This window comes from Lagopus muta, chromosome 8 (genome assembly GCF_023343835.1).
Source record: "Lagopus muta isolate bLagMut1 chromosome 8, bLagMut1 primary, whole genome shotgun sequence".
Classification (NCBI taxonomy): domain Eukaryota; kingdom Metazoa; phylum Chordata; class Aves; order Galliformes; family Phasianidae; genus Lagopus; species Lagopus muta.
The window spans coordinates 25,074,596-25,096,675 of NC_064440.1; the positions used below are offsets into that span (position 1 = coordinate 25,074,596).

The window sequence follows — 22,080 nt, forward strand, 5'->3', positions numbered from 1 at the left end:
GTCACTTCTCACTATGCAGTTACTCCTTTGCTTTCATAGATTATCTTCATCTCTTCTTAACATGTCTTGTAGTTTACCTGTATGCAATACATGGTGTGAAAAGAATTTGAAGACTGAAAGTGCATATTTTATTTAAGAGCTACTACACAGTAAATTCTGACACAAATCTTCAAGTTGTCAAAGCACATAAACCTTCACTACTAAAAACAAATACAAAATTAGCCCATGATGGAAGTGATGACTTTTTATTTTAGGCAAAAAATAAAATAAAAATCCCAAAAACATTCCACTATTGCAGTTTGTAAAAATTTTTACTGTTTCTAGTGGAAACAGTTCACAATTCAGTACTCAAGATTTAAAACAACATTGTGCAAAATAGTACTGGCATAACTACACATAGCAAAGACTAGCGTAAATCAAGAATTCCATAGAAATGAGTAGAGCTGCTCCAGTTTTACACCAGTGTACATCACTTCAGAATAGGCCCTTTATGCATTTCATCCCCGGAATTCCTCTTGCTTACAAAAATAGCCTTACATGCAACAAGTAACTGATCTGTACAACACACACAAGAAGACCTCCACAAATTAATCACAGTGTAACAGAGGAAAACACATCAGCCAATTTCATATAGAGACCAATCTAATGGCAGTTCTGCACAGCCTTTAACTGTTACTCTCAAAAATTGCACATTTCAATAAATGAAAGAATAAAGCCAAGCAGTATTCTTTGACTATTAATCTAATGAAAATGAGGGTGACTGAGTCCAAAGAGGGTTGTTTGGTTTCTGCTTTTCAGCTTACTAGATTTATCCAAAGAGTTCTATCAGAATACATCTGTGTAAGAAGCTTCTAGTGTTTTCAGGTCAAGTCCTCTTATGCAATTCAGATACACCTGTCAACACTACGAAAGTCTCCATAGTCAAATACAAATCCCAGTGAGGAACTAATAAGCCAAGACCATACCTAAGTACTTACTGATGACATGCAATGAATCAAGAAAAAATTAAGAGGACACCATTTCCAGCTGGAGCACTCAGAAAGAATGTTGCAGTCCAGCTGATACACAGGACTGGATTTTCACCAAACACTCCTGAATAGTTAGCATTCTTTCCCAACTTAACAAGTAACACAACAGAATCAAAACAATGCATCTAGATCATTCCTTGCATAAATAAACATTCAATAGCAAGACTGACTCCCAGCACTGCTGAACACTCAAATTCAAGAAAATATACAGGTACATCTTGCAGTGAATGGTCATTTTGTTTTCCTAAATATCCAGATTAAGGAAAACAATTTCATATGGACTCTTCAAACATAAAGAAATCAATTTTCCACAGTGCTTCCCATTCCCTAGCTTAAGGGAAGATGAGCTTTCTATTATCTTTCTAAGAGCTAAACTTTTTCTTTTAATGCATCAACTTGCTTGAGACTAAGTCATCACAACATCATTAGGCTCTGACATTTGATGAAGTGCACTTAAACTACAAAATCACATGGAAAAAAAGCACAGTCCTGACATTCTCAAGTGTCTGTGTGCTTGTACAGCAAGGATCTTTTTTTGCAGGTTATATTGATGGTATATTAATTTCATGAGAACAAGAATGACAAACAAGCTTTGCTTTGAAGATATTTGTATTAAAATTATGTATCAGTTCTGTATGAGTAAAGTTTTGAAAAACTGTCCATGAAAAAAGATTGTCTAAAATACCAAATCCTACAGTTTACAGAAGCAGGCCTACGCAGACTGCGTGTGCGTACACAATGAGACAATGGAAATTAAAATATCTCAGAAGTCACTCAGCAGCAATGATCTTGGTAACTACAAGTTACTGGTGTCTATGTGTTCTCCTCACTCCCCTTTCAGTTTCGTGGAGAAGCTGTCAGATATCCCACAAGAAAACAGATTTCACTAGCAGTGAGTTACTGTAAAGACAGATGGGCAAAAGAGATAGCTCATGTTTCAGCAACAAATTACTGCCATACCAATTAATTCTATCAAACTCCGTAAGCAAAAAGAAGTTAGGCCTGAGGCAGAAGAAAGGTTAATGGATTTGACTTCTTTGCATTTCCACCCCCCGTGCTATTCTGAAAGTTGCATGTTCCTTGTTTCAAGTCTTAGCAACAATAATTCTGAGTATCAAGATCAGAAGCAGCAAGCTTTTTATATGGTAGGACAATGAATCTTCAAAGATATTTCCCAGTAGGATTATGTTAATACTGAAAACATTTCCAGCTATTACAGCAATAAAATGATGCAAGTAGCTATTTTTAGAAGCATTTTTCTTCCCAAAAGGCTCAGACTTCAGTGATCTTAGAAAATCGTAAGCTTTCAATTTCAGTAAACTGCATCTTAGAACAAACAAAAGAAAGCCCTGAGAGTAAACATACTTTTTAAGAGCTGATTTACAGAATGCAACAGCAAATGCATCAAACACTTCCACAGTACGGTGTATTTAATTTGCACTCACTTTTTTCTCTCAAGATATGCGCATGCAAGAATTTCCTCCTAAGCTCTATGTACTCAATATTTTTTATTATTATTTTCTTACTTTTCCATGTACTTAAATTTGTTGCTACATGATTACAGCACCAAGAAAAGAATGAATAGCTAAATCACGTTACAGTTTAATGAGAAGTCCTCTTCCTCGTGCCTCAGATTTTTAAAGTAAAGAGTCCAGTCATAGCTGCCAGCATAGACCTTCATTAAACAACAACAACCTCCTTGTGAGTTATGTGAAATTTACAACTGGAGGAACACTAGTTAGAATATCTCAAAAGATCAACTGTCAGTGTCACTGAACACCGCTATCAGCCTTCAAAGTTGGGCTAGAAGTGTAAAATATCAGGAAAACAGTATCAAGTGTGTCAAGTTGTATGTAAAAATAGACCTTTTACATATTTAAGCTACAAAGTAGGTAATCAAGGAACTGACTGGGTCTATGCATAGTTAGGATTTGAAGAATGCCAGAAGAACTAGAAACCTTTCAGTATAACTGTGCTTGAGCCATATGTTAACCCCTCATAAAACTGAGTATCTCAACTCTATATACAAATGAGTTGTTTGGTTTTTTTTCTTTTAAGTTATATACACCCTCAAACCTACCTTTAATCTGATTTAAATACTTTACCTTGCAGCTCTGCAATGGCACAAGACAGCACATACAAAGTTTAAGGCTAAGTTTTATATGCATACTTGTAAAAGCTGGTCTTGGAACAAGAGCTGTTATATTTTCTTAATTCTGAGTCCTTAGTGTGGATTCACATTAAAGTAGAGCTGCCACAGCAATGAACAGTCCTGTACATTAAAAAAAAAAAAAAAAAGTCATCCTGAATCCAATTTGTTTTGATAAAAAACAAATCCCTCATATACTTCTATTCGTATTTTTAACAGATGGGCTCGGTAATATATGCAGTACATTGTCCAATAATATACAATGTGAGCTACTGAAGAGATGCTTGAGCACTACAGCAAGAGGAAAAAAAAAAATTCCAGGTTAAGAAAGCTTGCTACTGTTTGAGAGATCACTCTGATTAAAACAAACATCAGAATGCAGTTAAGTCTCAAGGCCATAACAAAGGCTATTTGTTAACTTTAGCCCTTCAGTTCTTAACCATTAAGTTAAGATCTCCTGAAAAAGCACTATGCGTTTTGGCACTGATGGAGAAACTCTTTACATGCTACTGCTACAGGAAAACGTAGATTTACATCAACTTCCTTCACCTGAATGATCCCATCTCTCATGAATCCAGCCACACCAGCTTTAAACAACCTGTCTAAAGCAGTATATACTAGTCTTCAAATTTCACTGGAACTCCTTCAGAAGAAAAAGATTAATACCACAAAGCCTCATTAACTGATCATAGCACACAAATTTAGTGCACAAAGTCTTCTCCTCTCCAACAACTTTTTCAGTGTAAATCAGAGCTGCCACTCAAAACCAGAGCTTTTTAGTCCCGTCTGTATGATGCTATCTATTTTGATGAGAAGAAAAATGGTATATTAAATTATATTCTTTCGCTAATTTAACAGATGAAGTATTTTCAGACTTCCTGGAACATTTTTAATTTGCTGAAGTTCTACATTATGTTTTAAAGAGGGGCTTAACATACACTCTAAATGCAGGACTTGTGTAGGCCACTGTGATTTACACTTACCTGCTCAGTGAAGTTTATTGCTATCAGACAGTTATTTACTCTGGATTTAAAGGAACAGTATGTGTGCATCAGAACTATGACTATTATCTGCAAAAGTACGAAGATTATTTTTTTCTCCTAGTGAAATGTCTGCAACCAAATTCAGCATATTAAACACTGTGCAAAGCTGGTATATTTACAGTACAATCTTTAGATAGATGTAATTAGGGAGGGATCTGAGACTGCAACTCAGCCAGGGAAGCAATGCATCTGCAAGTCAGTAGGAATGACTCATGCTTAACAGACCAATATTCAGACCCACAAAATATACACAGTTATATTAATTTGAAATGACTGAATTTACCTCTGTAAAAGAGGCTAGAAGGCAAACATTTTATAGGATGATATGACATTGGCATTCAAGTCGCTGCAGGTCTTTTTGCACTTATCTATATTGTATTTACTCAAATGCATAAAATGAACCCTTGGAACACAAGAGAAACCTCACTGAAGTCTCTGAATAGCTTTCATTTGAAATGGCCCCTTCCCTTACAACTTCAAAGGAACCATAAACTGCTGCAGATGAGGACAGAATAAGCGTCAAAAAATCCTGTTTTACACACCAGCCTAAGTTGCTAGCCAAAAAGGGAGAACATGTCTGCTGCAGTAAACTGCTGTGTAACAAATACCATGGCTGACAAGCCAACACATTCAACATACACAGAAAACACCACTATGACAAAAAGAGAGGCAATCATGCACAGGTATTTCAGTATCACATAGCCAGGGTCTATAATACAGTGAAGAGTCACGTCAGAGCTGATTTTTGTCAAGAGTGATCAACAATTCATGGCAACTAACTCTGCAAGTAACCAAGCAAACCTGTAAGAGGTAAGCGGCACATTTTCTGGAATAATAGGGAACCAGAACATAACATGTTTTTTCCCTACTCCTGTACAAAAATGCCATGCACAAGTGGAACACTGCTGGGACAAGTGCTTTAAAATACAATTCTCCAGCCAATAAACCATCACTGACAGCAGCCAGGTGAAGGAAGGAGTTTTAAGAATGCGACTTAGGGGAAGCACAAACTTATAATATCAATTTAAAAAATACACTATGCATTAACACTGCTTTCTGGATATTCTACTGTTTTAAAGTTTCCAAACACATTAACTTGTCTTACTTAGGGCTGAGGCTGTTCAGGAAGGTCACATAATTTGAGATTGCTTAAATACTTCAGCAATCCTTTGGTCCCAGCAGCTGTAAAACAGTGAATTAAAATGAATCTTATCTTCTCTACTGTAAAATAAAACAAACAAACAAAAAAAAGTGATGGGGGAACATAGGGGGGGAATTGTCACCAGAAATACGTCTTTTAAACACTACCCACTACACATCAGAAAAGGCAAGTCTTTGTTATAAAATCCATGTTTTCATACAAAAGACATTTTGCAAAACCACTTGATTGCCCATCCCCTCTGCAGGTTGCATGGTAAAATGGGGTCAGCTGATTGGTCTCAATATTTTTCTTTTAGTTGGAAACAGTCGAAGGGCACACAGTATCACAACAATTGGTCCTGTAAATGGCAAAGGATTACAACAGTCTTAGCTTTCATCAGAATTTAAAAAAAAAAAGCAGGTGGTAAACAGAACTGAAGTCTTCATAAGTAGGATGTGCAACAGAGCATCAGGTGCTGCATCATCCTGAATTTCTCAATGTACAAACTGTCATTATACAAACAGTTCAATTATGACAGTGCCATAAGTTGTTAAAACAATGCAAATAGCGCAATCAGAAAGATCCAGTCAACTGGTTCCAATTTTTTTCCCCAGTAGTCGCCCAGAAAAACGTCAAGACATCTATCCTTCAGCTTCCTCAATACGTCCTGTTTGCTGGAGTATAGAGGTCTGTGGTATTACTGTACTTGTTCCACGAGAAATCCTGTCTTGATCTGTGTTCGCAGACAAGGAAGCCATAGAGATGGGCTGTAACAAACTGGGTGTCATGCCAGATGAGACAGTCAGGCTGTGTGTAGTGCCCTTCAACGTAAGATCCTGCGTGGGAAGAAGTGGCTTGAGGATGCTGACAAGGCAGAAAGCAGAGCCACTTTTAGGTATGAAATTCACTTTGTTTTTGTCAGGGCAGTAGAAGGCAGGAATTTCATGCAATGGCTTTGGCCTAGAAATAAAATGCACAAAATTGTTTTAAAACAACATTGAACAACCAAATTCTGTCAATGGCAGGTATGTGTACTGCAGATATGTATCACCAGAGGCAAGATAAGGTTTAAATATGAAATATTTCAGCTAGCCAATGTTGTCCAATCCACATTAAACAGAAGCGTTCACTCCAGCATGCATTGATTCAGCTATTTACTATCAACCATCATCAATTCAACAAATATTAATTTAAGAAAATCTAGTGACAAATCAGCATAGAAGAAAATTTTTAGGAAAAATTGTAGTGGCTCAGTCCAGCTCTGATGCCACTCCCTGCAAAAGACAACGCTGGGCATAATCTGATTGTTCTTAATAACAAACTGGGGGAAAGAAAGACTGGGGACAGAAGAGCTAAGTTATATGTTGGTGCCTCACAAAACAAAGAAAGAAACCTTGCCAAAGAAAAGGCTACTCCTTTCTGGAATGGATTTATAAACCGTACAGTTTAGTTTCCAAAATGCACAGTACTTTCAAGTGCTGAGTAGCTTCAGCACGAAAACTGAAGGTTCAAAATCTTATGAAGCATCCACTTAGGTTTTAACACAAACATAGATGGAAATTTGACATTAGGATTACAATTATACTCATGAATGGTTAATGGCCTGTAGCTTCTCAGTTATTTACAAACAAGTAGGATTTTAAGCATACTTATTCCTTCCCTGCAAAGTTGTTTTTTTTTTTGCTTGCTTTTGTTTTTTGTTATTTGTTTTTTAAAGAAAAGAGTTGGAAACTGTAGGGAAAAAAATACAACAAAAGCCAGTAACCAAACCAGTTAAAAAAAGAATATGAGGAATCAACCTTTACATTTTGTTTACAGATTTTCTTTATGATGTGAATAAAAGTCAGTCTGAGAAGAAACACATTCTGTCTGTCCAATCAGCAAGAATGAACAGCAATTTGACCTCCCAGGCTTGCTTGGGTATGGATCTGGCAATGCTGAAAGGAGACTCAAATGCAAGGCAAGCATTGATGTGCAAACAAGTCCTGAGCCAGTTACTGGAGCACAGTTCACGGTCTTCCTTTTATAAAGAAAGAACAGGTTCTAATCTGAACCCTACAGCAATGCAAGTAACAAATTCTCTGCCAGTGTCTGAACGGAGCTCAGAGTAGAACTGCAGAGGCAGAGGTCAGGCACCATTATGTAAAGAACAGTCTTGGTAAAGGCGGAGAGACTGTGGAAACAACATCACAGTAGCACAGCACCTGATCAACTTCATAAATTTGGTGGAGAAGGGTAAGATGCAGGAGGAGAGATGGCACTACCCTGCCAAGAATCTAGCATGGAATACTAATAGTCTAAGGATGAAGGCCCATTTCTAATGCATACACAGGCACAGCCTGAGGCCCAGTTGGAATGACAAGGGTTTACATTAAGGTGGAAGTATCTTCCTGGGGAGTAGCATTGAGATTTCAAGAGGAGATCCCATAATCTAGGTCTACCGAAATCTGATTTTCACCAAGAAGGAAACTGTGAGGACATGCCTCAACTAAGACATCCTTGGTCTTCAGACCGTTGAGTGTAGAAATAGACATTTCTTTCTGCAACAGTTTCCTTAGGTTCAGTAAGTTGCCACTGATCCACTAACAACCTGTACATAACCCAGTCAACAGGTTATGTTAAATCTGCATTAACAGCTTCTTAGTAATTCTCTTCGTGAATGATTGAGTTTTTTCCCCACTAATTGCCAAGTAATAACCTTCTCAAGCTATGCTGGTTTTGCCATAAAAAGATGGTTGGAATGAAGCTCACCCTTAAGTTTCCAAGGAGCTAGCATCTAGTAATTTTTTCAGAGAAACTGTGAAAATTAAGAATGGACAAGTCAATGCAGCAGAGTCCTAAGCTACCAGCTTGTAAAGTTATCTTTGAACAAGTCCCTCCACCACCCCCCCTCCCAGACCACATGCCAAAATTCTGATTTTAACACACAGTCTTGGTAATGTAATACTCACGTATATACCAGTATAGTCACACAAAACATAGACCACGTTATTAGCATAGTTTTAGTAAATGGGTTAAGAATTATCACCTGATATGAAAATCAATAAACAAATGAGTAACTTCAAACATTAACTGTTATTTATTATGTAGTATAGATCAACTTACAAGCTTTCCTCAAAGACTTTCACCTTCTCACAGCCCTCTGGTGGTTCCCGTTTGAACATGTAGCTGTTGTTGGGTTTTGGTGAGGTAGCATATTTTGGCAAGGGGGAATTATTCCCATTCTCTGCAGGAACAGAGCAACTTGATTATTTAAATACATTACACTATAAAAATCACTAAACAAGATATAATCACTATCCAAAAACATCCCTTAAATTGAATAGAATCATTGGATAGAATCATAGTCAAACTTCTAGAGATCCATGTATGAAAACTTGGATAGTGCTCATTTTGTCCTGGATCATCAAAATAATCTGACAGAACCACCAGGACTAATCTATTTTGCTGTTCCACTCACTGTACATTCTTGCATCCCTAGTTTACTTAAAGTACTTGAATATTTATATGAAGAAAAACTTTTTTAGGAAACATAACGCTCATCCAGAATCAATTATGGAAGACCAGATGTGTGCATGGCTTTTAAAGCAATCTGGAACAATTAGCTCATTTACAAAGAACAAGTCCTACCACTTCTCCACGCTTGCGGGAATTACAATGCATTCACCTACATGGAGGTGAGTTAAAGTTTAGCACTGTTGAACATTTAAAGTTACACAGTACCTTTATCTCTGGAATCAACAAGATCTTCTGCTGAACAAGGACTTTCCTCACTGCTCTCATTACAGATGGTAAGAAATGAGGTTGGAGACACTGACTGAGAACGGCTGCTGTTGTTACTACCCCTCTCTGCTCCACCAGGTGTTTGGGTATCGATGCTGCGAGTACTACTGCTACGCTGAATCAATGGAGGAGGTGCACGGTGCCCATCTGGAATATCTTGAGGCTGTTAAAAATAAAGGGCATTAAGTGGCTGCTCTTATCTGGTTAGCTATTTTGTTAAATCCACAGCGTTAAAAGTTTTTTTTTTCCTGTTGCATTAAACTGAAAATGAAAGGATAAAACAAGTTGGGTTTTGAAACTAAGCACAATAATTTTCAAGACTTCACAGAGGCAAAGAAATCTTGAGGCTGGATGGGACTTCTTGAAACTACCTGGACCAAATGTGCTGTTCAAGCAGAGTCAGCTAGACCAGGCTGCTCAGGATCGTGTCCAGTCACATTTTGAGTGTCTCCACAGACATTAACTCCACAACCTGTATTGGGCAACCTGTTCCAGTTTTGAGCACCCTCATGCTAAAGAAAAACTATTATTTTCTTGTGTTCAAATTAAATTTCATGTATTTTAATTTGTGCCCACTGCCTCTTGTCCCGTTAGTGGGAACTACTGAGAAGAGTTTTGCTCCCTCTTCCTCATCTGATATTTATATACATTTATAGTTTCCAGATTTTCTCTAGGCTTAACAGTCTCAATCTCTCTCCATACAAAATACTGTTCTAGTCCCTTAATTGCATTCACATCACTTATTTCTGGTACTTTATTTTATTATTAACTTTACCTATTAAAAAAAAAAACAACAACAGAACCTAAAAATAAAATCAAAAATTACTAAGTTGCTTCAGCTGGGATGGAGACACTCCTTTAGTGCTGGCAAAGGGAAGAGAAAGTTACTACAGAAGCTCTAAAAACAGGCCTCTTATCTGTTATCTCATTACTTGAAGTTTCTTATTTTACTAGAAACAACTACATGACAGCCATCACAAAAGAAAAATGTTCAGACTCAAGCTTTAATTCTTCTTTTTGCTTTCCATGAGACTTTTCAAATATATTTATTAGTAAAGCAAAAATCCAGGCAATTTTAAAATTAAAAAATGGTGCAAAATAAAGGTAATAACTTCAAAGTAACAATAATGATAGAGAGCAATCTCGGTGGCAGATACATACAACAAGCTGTTCTTCTTTGTCTCCAGTCTCCTTAATTATTATCTCAATTTCTTGATTTAGTCCTTCTACACTGTTTCGGAATCGTGATCCTGTTGATTTGGTAATAGGTATCACAGGAACAAGAGCACTCTTCGGGATTGGAGCCTGAACAGCAAGACAGAGTAACACAGATTTACTGAAGACATTACTGCTACTTGGAAGTGAACCCTTGTATAGAACACATCTACTCCCTTGTACCAAAACTACAGCGGCGGTGTTAAAATGCGTAACTTAAATGAAGACACAGACATCCTAATTTTTGTTCTCATTTCTAGCAGAAAAAGCTTTCAACTGTCTAGCCTCAGAACTTCTTTTTATATGGTCTGACTTCTGCTCTACATTGCTTTGCAAGTGAAAATCAAGCAGTGAACATTGACATGTAAATAATTTTGACGCCTTTAAAAGATATTTCCGTCCCTTTTGATGTGAGCTGTAGCATAATTTCACTTCCCCCTCTGGATCTATTATTTGTAATTTCATTAAAATTGTGTTTTAATCAAAGTGTGCTGTCACATACAGTACCACGACAAATGCAGGAGGAAAAATTATTCTCAAATGCAAGACTTCACTGACCAAGAAATGAAAACCTGAAATAGCCACTTAAGTCTCCCCTTTAGTTCAGATCAGGCAGTCCTCAGAGAGAAAGTACATTCCTAGATTTCTCAAAACATTGATCAAGCAGAGCATACTGTATGTGGCCTGCTAATGAAAAACTACTACAATTTTGTTTTTAAACATGAATTAACTTTACTGGGTTTATCTACCTTACACGCAGAAGTGTGGAACACCACCTCAGTCTGTTACATACAGCATGTGTTATTGTTTCAGTAACAAAGATATTGAATGAGCAGTTGTAAACATAGACATTACAAAGCAACCAAAATGGAGTTCTGTGCAATTCAACATATATGAAAGTACTGTTGGCTTTTACAGTACAAAGTTTCAGTACAAAGTTTAGGAGATTTATGATACTAGTAGAGACTTATTACAATGTAAGCTTTTTTTTTTTTTCTTAATATATGCAAGACTGATCTACAAGTTTGGTAGAAGTATTTTGGAAATTACATTTAACCTTCCCAACTTCTCACCAAATATAAGAAACACTGGCAGAGTCTTGTTCTTTTCTGGCTCCAAATGAAAGGATCATCTGTTATTTTTAGATAATTACTGCACATAGTTTTTAAGGTACTCATTGCAGCAGTCATAAAGGCTTCCCACCATGCTCCAGCACACGTCGCATATGAACGCCTAAAACTTTGCCATTGTCAAGCTCTTTAACACAGTAACTCATGGTACAAGTGAATTCTCTACCTTCCTGATTATACAAGTCTTGATTCATCCCCCAAGAACACTTTCTGGTATAACTGTAACTCAGAACAGGTTGAACGATGATCAAGATAAAGCATTTGACCAGATTCTCATCTGGTTTTCAAAGCCTTCTGCCTCCCCTTCCCTCTAAGTAACACACACCAAACCACTGTGACCTGACAAAAAGCATGTAAAATTTGTACGGCAGGAAGACAATGACTACTTCAGAAAAATGAGTGCAAACAACAGAGTTCTAAATGGAGATATGTACCACAATGCAGACATTCTCACACTGATAGATCCCTAAGCTGGGAAATGTTTACTAATTGTATTGGCTTTGCTTTAAACACTAGGATGGCTATAAAAAGGAACTTGCATAAGGACTGCAAGAACTTATATTCTCAGGAAATTCTCATGACTCATAGTTGATGCCAACAAAATCTCTATATCATTAGAGTAGTCAAACTTGGAAAGACTTTGAAAAGCCTTGCCCAAAGAGAAAACAGAAACCACGGGATATGGGCACAAAAAATTCCCAACCATACTAATTGTGTTCCAAACAAAGTCTTGGATCAACTGTCAGGTGAACTAATACGGGTTAATATATATTCAGAATGCAGGTAAATCAGCACAAGTTGAGACACTAATAAACACTGATTGTGCAACCATTTATTTCATTTGGATGTTCCTATGAGAAACTGATGTCAACAAGTAGAAAGCTGAATGTCTTTATCACTTAATCATAATCATCTACCACAGAAAATCCTAAAGCCACAGCACTACATGAAGATTTCAACATAAAAAGCACAAATTGTCCAAAAATACCTTATTACAGCTTCATACACCACTTCTTACTTACAAAAGAAATAATATTCTGTACAGGACGAAAGTGACTTGCTAACCTGAATGGTGGAAGCAGAAGGAGGCATTGTTATGGGACTGGAACAACCAGCCTCAGAACAGGAACCTATATTGCAGAAACACTGCCTTCAACAAGTGTCTGCGCAGAGCTAGCCTGTGACATACAGCTAGAGAATGTTTTTGACTATTCATCAGCAGATTTTCGAATGCACAAAACAAAACAAGGTGCCAAATACAGGATAATAACACAGCGCTCACTAATTATCAATATTCTCATTAATATTCTGCCCAGGAGTCTCGGTGCAGAAGAGTTCTGAAACCTACAGAGACAGCATGAGCCCCGGAAATACCAAATACGGGTGGCAAATCCAAACTGTTCACATGTGTTTCAGAAAAATGATCTAAACTTCCAATTTTTCAGAACTTCAAATAAAATCCAATGGTTTTTGATACTTCTGTACATTAACATCAAACTACTCTGTGTTTGAATGCATCACATTGCACTTAAGAATGTAACATTCTACCTATGTAAGATGCTAAAGCTGAAACAAAAAGAAAATCCACTGCAAACTAGATGCAACTGATCTCAGTATTAATGGCCAGTTAGGATCAACCTATTGGTACGACTATAAGGAAACACACTTCCCAGAAATGTGAGAGAAGGGGGCTTAACATCATCAAGTAACAGCATAACTTCAGCCAAGAACACCAAGAAAATCAAATTATTTTGAAAGACCAAATCAATTTATTCTTCCATCTAGCATCTCCAGTGTCTGTGTTACTTAACACTGAGAATAAAGGACCACTCCACTGATTTGGCTTTTTTTTTTTTTTTAATAGATTTGCTACCATGTAATAAATAGAAAATCCAGCATCCTCAGAAGCATACTGAGATCACCTGAGGAGGATGCAACTGTTCTGCAAACACCACTTGTAAAAAGAGGCAGTATGAAAAACTGTTGGCATTAAGGAAAAAGAACAACTACATACCACAAGAAAAACCAAAACCTATTCAGTTGTTTTTGGAAAAAAAACCAACAACATAACAAAACAACAAAAAAAGTAGTAAATTCTTGTTTGCCACTGATTTTTTCCCAATTCTGAGTAGAGGGATAGAAATAGCTAACAAGCTCATTCCATAAAAGCAGTATGGTTTTCTTAAAGACATTGTTAAAACTCAAGAAATTGTGGGAAAACTTAAATGATTGTTAATAGGGAAAAGAGATGAAATAGATTGACCACAACTACTACTTTTAGTTTTAACTTGGATGGTTATTTCCAACAGGACACAGAGTTCACGCAATCTCTGAACAGACTACCAACGAGACCTCCCTCTAGTACTGTTTCTCATTCATATCAGGAATTCCATTAGTTGAGCTCAGAAATCTTCACATGACCCTAAAGATTCAACAACTGCAATTCTCCTTCAAGTTGGAAATGCAAAATCTAAATATTCTAATAACTAATAACTAACTTCAAGTGCTTCTATGCAATCCTTTCCACAAAAGCTAAAGGAAATGACCCACTGCCAGAAATTCCAGTTTAGTAATTCCCTAGAAAAGAACCAGAAAGCTGACAAATTTCAGCCTTCAAGCCTGCAGTTACAGATTTTTCACTCTGACTCATAAAGTGCCTCTAAATGCCATTAATGCAACCCTTAGCTCACCCTTTCTGAAGCCTTCTGTAAATTCAACCCTTTGCAAGTGGCTCATGACACTGGCACAAAATTTACCAAAGGAAACAATGGTTTGCTCTTCAACACAATGCTGGAAAAGCTGCAGTGTCTCAGTTTGTATTTTATAGCCTATTTCACAAGGCCAAAAACTAATGATCCATTTTGAAATATTTTATTTACATACTTTAAATTTTGGTAGAATGCGAAAAGCCTCTCCATGCAGAAGATAAAATGTTAAGAACACTGTCATTATGATGCCAAAATTTTTTGTATAGAGATTTCTTTTTTGTATTTTCCCAAAGTAAAATCACTGCTCATTTTCAATATTAAAACAGCATAAAATACATTTACATTAAACTGAAAATAGCTTAGTAATCTGAAGTTTTCTACCAAGAGAAATCCGTCAGATAACATGTTAATTCTACACTGCAGTGAAATGCCTACACAAATGTCTCCTGGTTTTAATTTTGTTACTGTTGTGTTTCAGTTAAAATGTTTCAGTTCTCTTAACAAATATAAAACAAGTATCCAAAGAAATTCCACAGATTTTGATAAAATACCTACAGCAAGTATTGTGACCACCCAGTATTCTGTATTACAGACAAACATATAACACATAAGCATATATAACACATGCATACGTATGCTGTATACACATCCACACTTTGAAGCCTCTTACCAATTGTCACAACTACCTCAGAAATTCCTAGCTAGGAACTGGCTCATTTCTTTATCTTCTTTCATCATTTTGTAATGTTCTGGCTTGAGTCACTGTAATCCCTAAGTTTAGCAACATGTTCTAATGCATCCATACTTAAGCAAACTGGATCTAAATGTAGGAATTTGTACTAGACAGCTTGTTTCAAATTCAAACTGTTCTCCTTTCTAATTTACAGGCTAACAGTTTGCTACATCAAAGAGGAGGAGAAAAGCTTTTGTATGGAAATTTGAAGTGCTTGAAGAACTAATATTTAAATTATGTCAAAAATATAACTCTAGTAAAAAAAATCCTCAATAAAATACTTCCTAGTAGCACAGAATTTGACCTAATAACAAACTGAATTCAAGGTGCACTCATGTCTTGAAAATTCATGACTGTATAGTAAATGAAATACAGCAGAAATAATTTAAGATCTCAGAAATAAGGCATTATCAATTGTTATACAAACTAGGAATTGAGAACAGCACTAGAAACTCAAAACACTGTTCCTCTTTCTTATTTCCAGTATTGGAGCATCACAAGTTCTCTCAGGTACCCAATTTCTAATCACAAAAGAACCTGGATCCTCAAGGATGTATGTGCAGTTCTCCCTTCTCATTTCATCCTTCATTAGAACGGGTGAGTACCTGTATTTACACAGATGTTGCAACAGTTTCCTTCCTAGACCTAAATTATTTCTGGAAGGATGGAAGGACAGAAGGGAAGCAGTCAACAAATTACTGTATTTATTAAAAACAAAAACAAACAACACTAACTGCATTTTAGGAGCCATTGGGAATATTAAGCTCAAACAGGAGCTTCAAAGCTGAAGTATTTTCTAAATTTACAGTATTAACAGTTCCACATTGACTTGCAAGACAATTATGAAATACTTGTTCTTTTTGTAACTGTAAAAAAAAAATGTTGCATCTTAAATAAACATTGAGATATCAGTGTGGAAAAACTAATCAAACTCTCCTATTGATTTTTTTCTTTAAGTTTACTCAAGCAAAACAGACTGCAAATAATGATTTGTGTGCATAAGGGCAGGCATTTCCTCCCCCTCCTTTCCACCTCTCGCCTTCCCACTCAGCTGGAAACATTACCTCCCTGTGAACGTGATCTCAGTAACAGCCTCAACATAAAGCTACAACTGCATACCAAACGTGTGGTATGGTGCAATCATCTCAATTTTTTAAATGATTACTACTTTAAGTCTCAAAGCATAATGAACTGCAGAAAGCAAGTCTTAGAAAGGCTGAATGCATCCATTAGGAGCACAAACACTTAATAAAGTACATTTTAAAAGTTTTACAGTTGCTCGTCAGGCCAGTTCTCTAAATCTGTTCATTACAGGATTAAACAAGTGCTACAGTCGAGACAAAACGTCATCAGCATTAACTACAACTTTCAGCCATTAAAATTTTACTGCCAATTTGCTCCATGCTGTACTTATTCCACATGCAAATTCATAATTGTTACTGCAACTCTTAATTAAAAAAATAAAAATATATCCCTGGTTTCAGATTAAGCTTACCTGTCTGTTCTTTTTTGGAGGCTGCAGAGTACACAGTGTTCTTTAAGGAAAGATCTAGCTATCTGAAATTTACAGACTGAGTCCAGAGCTAGCCTAGCCAGATAACAAAAAGATCTGGGACCCTTTCTGCTCCATGCATTCAGAGGAAACGGACCTACTTAATAGAATTCAACAATAGCTACAACATACATAAAGCACATGCTACTTCTAAGTTTGCTTTAAGCTAAAATAGCAGTATCTACCCAACATATACAGAGCACTCACCTGACTATGGTTAATGGCTGCATGGTTACCATGAAAAGGAGAGTGTCTTTCTTTATCCCGATGGTGCCTGCTGCTGTGTTTGCTTCTCTGCAACTGTTGACGCAATTTTGCAATCTAATTAAGAAAAAAAAATCATATTAGATTTCACCAGATATGTTCCACTACACAGTGTTTCATTAATTTATTCTAACACCTAGCTAAGATTCTTTACTACCACAACTTTCATAATTACTGGCAGCACAAAATTAGACTCAAGTTCTTAACAAAATTAACATGTTATTTACCATTTCAACTCAATCCCAGAAAATATCTCTGGAGATTTAATCAAAGCACTTGAAATATATAAAGCAGTTATGCCACTGCTGGATTTCTTCCTCTTACAGAGAATATTATCTGAAAATAATACTCTTCCTCTCTTCAGCTTAAATGTTTTAATGGTTCAACATTTCTACAAGAAATCAGTACCACAAGAATAGATATCACTTTCTATCAAGCCCAAGGATTACACAATAAAGCAGTACAATAGTCACACCTTCCTGAAAATTTGTGTTAACAGTGCATGCCAGCAGCAAGCTTATTCAAATGTATCTCAAATAATAGCACTCCTGACCTCCTTGAGTTGTTCCGTGCTGCCCCACGATGCTGAGCGCTTGTGGGAGCTTCTCTTCTTTTCCAAATATTCTTCAGCCCAGGCACTTTCAGTCTGCAGCAAAAAGATTACAAGATTATTTTTGTGTGTTTATATACATAATTTCTATTTTCTGGAAGAATATACATAGAAAAATTACAAGAGAGAACAGTGTTAAAGTCTGCTAGATTTCAAGCTGTGAGTAAAAAGCTATCACTGACTAGGAGCCTTTCTGATAAGTAAAATATGAACATGTGGAGTAGAACTATCTATTTATAAGTTTTCAGACTTACTCCCAGTGCAGGAATATATTCTAGTTCTCCTCCTACTTGACTGAAAATTGATAAGGTGGTATTAACAACCAGATGTACCACAAGCTGCTACAATGCTCTGAAGAACCAGTAGCAACCAATGCAACATGTGGGTGTTATTTCCTACACAGATGCTGACCTTGTTATTTCTGATGCATCACCAAGATTAGTTTAAAAGTTGGGAAAGCCTGCACCAGCACACCTTCAAAACCATTTTCAAGCTCAGAAGATTGAGAAAAAGGCAGGCACCTTTTCTGAGCACCAGCAGAGCTACTGCAAAGAAGGGAATTCACTAATGCCTCTAAGAGCTTCAGGTTCATAGCTGTCTCAGGTCAAACAGAAACCAACCAACATAAAACCACGCTAGTTTCACTAAGTCAACAAAGCTATCTATGTTTTATAAGGATGCAAACACATAGCAGTGAAAAGCCTTAACATCACCTGCAACAGTTTTTACTTTTGAGATGAACAGCCTGCAAGCTAACCTTACTTACCTCATCTATTCTGAGAACAAAAACTTGCAAGGGCTTTGAAGATGTAGAATAATCCCTATTTTGCAGGGAAAACGGAGGTCTAACTCCAAACATACAGCTTACAATACCCACCAACTTCAGTTATGGTATAAGTGTCACGTACATACAACCTCCACAACCAGTAGTTTTTCACCTTCACCATTCCAACTCAAAAACTAACCAGGATGAATCTGAATAATGAAGTTAGTGCAGTTGCTTGGGAATTCCTACTTCATAGCAAAGTTAGAAACCACAGTTTTCAGCAATCCCCCATCTTCACCACAAGATCATCCTTTCAGTCTTTTACATTGCATAAACACTTTCAAACTTCAGAAACTAAGATTAAAAGAGAACGACTGACAAACCCAATTTATGAACTCACCATGCTAGCAATTCCCAAACCTAAATCTGGACTGTCATCCTATCCTCTAGCTCCTGGAACAATTAGTTTTGGCCAACTCAGAGTAACTATGACTCTTGTCTACAGGAATCTCATTAACATTCTAATCAGTCTTTGCATTTAGTTTATATTGGATACTTCGCCTTAAGATTCACCACACTTCATACGTTGATGTCTGACTCATTTTAAAGGGCCAAAGGTCTCTTTCCTGCTCATCCTCAAAACCCAGTTAGAAATATTTTTAGAGCAAAAATAAGACATTGAAAGGCTTCCTATAAATTAATAAGACAGAAATATAATATTATTTTAATAGATCTCCTACATCTTCGTCATACTTTGTTTTTAATACGTATTTTCAAGAAACATAGACCAACAGCCACAGAGGGAGATTTCTGGTTCTCTAAGCTATTAACATACTACACATGCTGGTTACTTGTTATCATTCACAACATTCTTCTGCCCATTCCAGAATTAGGGGGAGAAATAAGCTTAAAGCTAATTTTATTTAAAACTATTATTTTAAATTTGGTTTTCAGTCTTTCCAAGTGCACTTGCAAGCAACCATTCAAGTTAGGTCCAATTTTGAAATTGGACCTAAAATTCAAAATTCAAATAAGTGTTCTTTATTAAGAACACTTAATAAAGTAGTCTTAATTCCAACTACAGAGTTTTGGTTTCCAAGTACTTTTTTAAGAATTCAAAAAATCCAAAACTGTTGTGTCACGTTAAGCTGTACTTTGATGTAGCTTTAATTCAAACAACTACAGGCAAAGCCAAACTGGTCCAATTTAAAGAAAAATACTTAGAAATACCTGCTCCAGCAGTGTTTAAAACAATACCCATAATCTACACATTCTAACCAGAGCCTAAGGTGCTCAATAATACCATACTCATCAGTCAGTAACATTCTACATGTACTTAATTCAGTCTGGTTTTTATAGGTGGGTTTCACCAAAAGTAGTTGAAAACTGTACGGGCTGCTATATAGACAGTCCCTACTTCATCTCTTATACATTTTGCCAGTTACGACCTATGGGCATCTAGAAAGGTCTTCAAGTCCAAAGTATGTTGCTAATTGCTGCCTCCTCCCAGTCTGCCTCCTGAATGACTCTATTTTCAATGCCATAAACCTGCAGAACCAAGATCCATCACTTACTCAAGTTGAAAAATCTTTTATATTAGTCAATCCAATTCATACTCCCTGAAGTTTTGCAATCTAAACACAGTGACCATACTGCTGAAAGGCAGTTCCACCAGCAGCACAGCCATATTGTACACATAGAAATAAGCTTTAGCTATCAGTTTTCCCAGATGTGACATTCTTCTTTTGATCAGAACATGAAGGTACTTGCAGTCATTCCCCTCACACACAGTCTGAAACACAAGAGTTTTGAAGTGTTGTATTTTGAACAGTGATTTCCAAACACTTGTAAATGGGTATAGAATTGGGTGCATACATTCATCTGTTACATACTGACACACCACCTGTGTTACCAGAACTCAGACTGTGATGCCAGTCAGAATTCAGTAAGTCACACCTAGAAAAGCCACATCAGACACACAGACCTAAAGAAGTAGGTGAAATGAGGGACACATCAGACTTCCTGAAACTACGCACTGGACCCAAGATATGCTGTAAGTGACACTTCATCCCAACGTCACACCTTCAGAGACTAAATAATACCACTGGATAGCCAATGCCACCTTGGAAAAATAATAATTGTAAATCATGTTTGAAAATTGGACCTGACTTGAATGGTTGCTTGTAAGTGCACTAGGAAAGACTGAAAACCACAAAGCCTCAGTGTCACACCAACAAAAGGTTTGGACATACAGATGTACACCTGTATCCCAGAATTTTCTCCTCATTTGCTGTATTTTCAAGAAGAAATGCAAACAGATTGTTATTTCCTTCAACAGTATGTTAACATCAATCACCATTAAATATAATCATTGCAAGGAAATACACAATGCCTGTTCCACAAATCTTTGTTTCCTTTTATATATAAAAACACAATTACTATTTCAGTTAGGTGTGGCAGAATTAGAAGAAAAAAAAATAAAAAGAAAAATGTATCTAATCTATCTGAAAAAAAAAAACAACAACCATATAATAAAAAACCAACCACAACTCAAATTAAAATGAAACTAAGCGAAAAGAAATGAACTGAATATTGCAAATACTTTGGCAGTAGCATAGAAATAATTATTTTGAGAAAAGTGTTATTCTAAGAAATCAAGTGTGAAAATAAATAGTTAAGACACCACACAGGTGTGGTTATGCTGTTTGATGGTGTCTTTTAACAGCTGGGCACGAATAGCAATTTCTTATATACATCATACACCTTCCTGTATCCTCCCCCTCTTACTATGATTTGCTTACCCTTTTAGCCCAGTCTTCCAATCATTTCTCCTGTTCATTTTCAAGAAAACTTGTTTTTCAGCTCTCCTTTTTTTCACCAGTTTCTATTTCCACCTTATCCCCGTAGACTTACTCCTCTACAAACCACCTTCCTTTACTACTGAACTAGTTTTTGGGTTGTGCAGACTTTAGTTTTTTGCCCTAAATGTCAAGAAAGCCATACGGTAACAACCAACACTGTAGACATCTGCTCAACATCCAATATGTTTGAGGACACAGCACACAAATCTATTACAGCTATTCTTCTATTATTGCTACCAAACACAAGGCAGGCTCAGTCTCAAGTATGTCCCAGAAGTTGCCAGTTTATCTTCCAACTATCATTCTCTTATATTCTTTGGAACTGGTGGAGACCCATTGTTGAAACCATGCTCTAGGATTAGGGATTAAGAACTTGAGATACTTGGCTCTTTCTTTCACTCTAAGATTGGGAAATGCGCTGCCCAAATGCACCCAGAGAACACGGGAAGAAATGCCAATATCTGATGGAAATGCATTTATATATTTTTGAAAAGTGACTTGAATCACTTTCGTATGGATTAAGAATCGATATAAAGCAATAGCTCCCTACAAGGGGAATGATAAGCATCACACCATTGTAACGGAGCTTCGCTTAATTGTTTGTCTTTACAGATTCCACAGGTACAAACCATTAAAAACTTGTGTATGATTTGTCAAAAAAGTTGTAACAGCTTCAGAGAATTTCACATCACTGTTTTGATGCTCTGCAGTTCAGTTAAACACGAGCATCAGTCACGCTTCTGTGAAGCAGGTTCTCAATGCACGTGCTTCTGCACTATATGCATACATTCCAGGTGAATATTAAAGGCCTTTTGCAATCACAGGATCAACTGTCTATTAAGGAAAAGGCTACAGTAACTTCTATGAAGGCACTAGAAAAGCTTTTTTAGTAAGTTTGGAGACAGACAGACATATAAAGAGTCATTTTAAGTTCCAGAGCATTCCAGTATCCTGCACACAGTCAGAACAATGAGAAAACAGATCATACAATCATATATTGGCTTGAGTTGGAAGGGACCTCAAAAATCATCTAGTTCCAACCCCTACTGCATTGCTACCCGCTCAATCGGGCAGCAGCTCAGGCTGCCCAGGATCTC

At 36.7% G+C, this 22,080-nt stretch overlaps 1 protein-coding gene across 1 annotated transcript in view; it reads right to left on the reverse strand.

Annotated features, from left to right (window-relative positions):
- Nucleotides 1-229: 229 nt before the first annotated feature.
- Nucleotides 230-22,080, reverse strand: part of FAM117B (family with sequence similarity 117 member B) — a 28,893-nt gene continuing 7,042 nt past the window's right edge. Inside the window, exons 3-8 of the mRNA XM_048953208.1 lie at nucleotides 17,300-17,392; nucleotides 16,690-16,803; nucleotides 10,306-10,449; nucleotides 9,085-9,307; nucleotides 8,467-8,587; nucleotides 230-6,321 (exon numbers count right to left, since the gene is read on the reverse strand). Of these exons, the coding sequence (XP_048809165.1) occupies nucleotides 6,003-6,321; nucleotides 8,467-8,587; nucleotides 9,085-9,307; nucleotides 10,306-10,449; nucleotides 16,690-16,803; nucleotides 17,300-17,392 (1,014 nt within the window). The 3' untranslated portion in view covers nucleotides 230-6,002. The remainder of the gene's footprint in view (nucleotides 6,322-8,466; nucleotides 8,588-9,084; nucleotides 9,308-10,305; nucleotides 10,450-16,689; nucleotides 16,804-17,299; nucleotides 17,393-22,080) is intronic.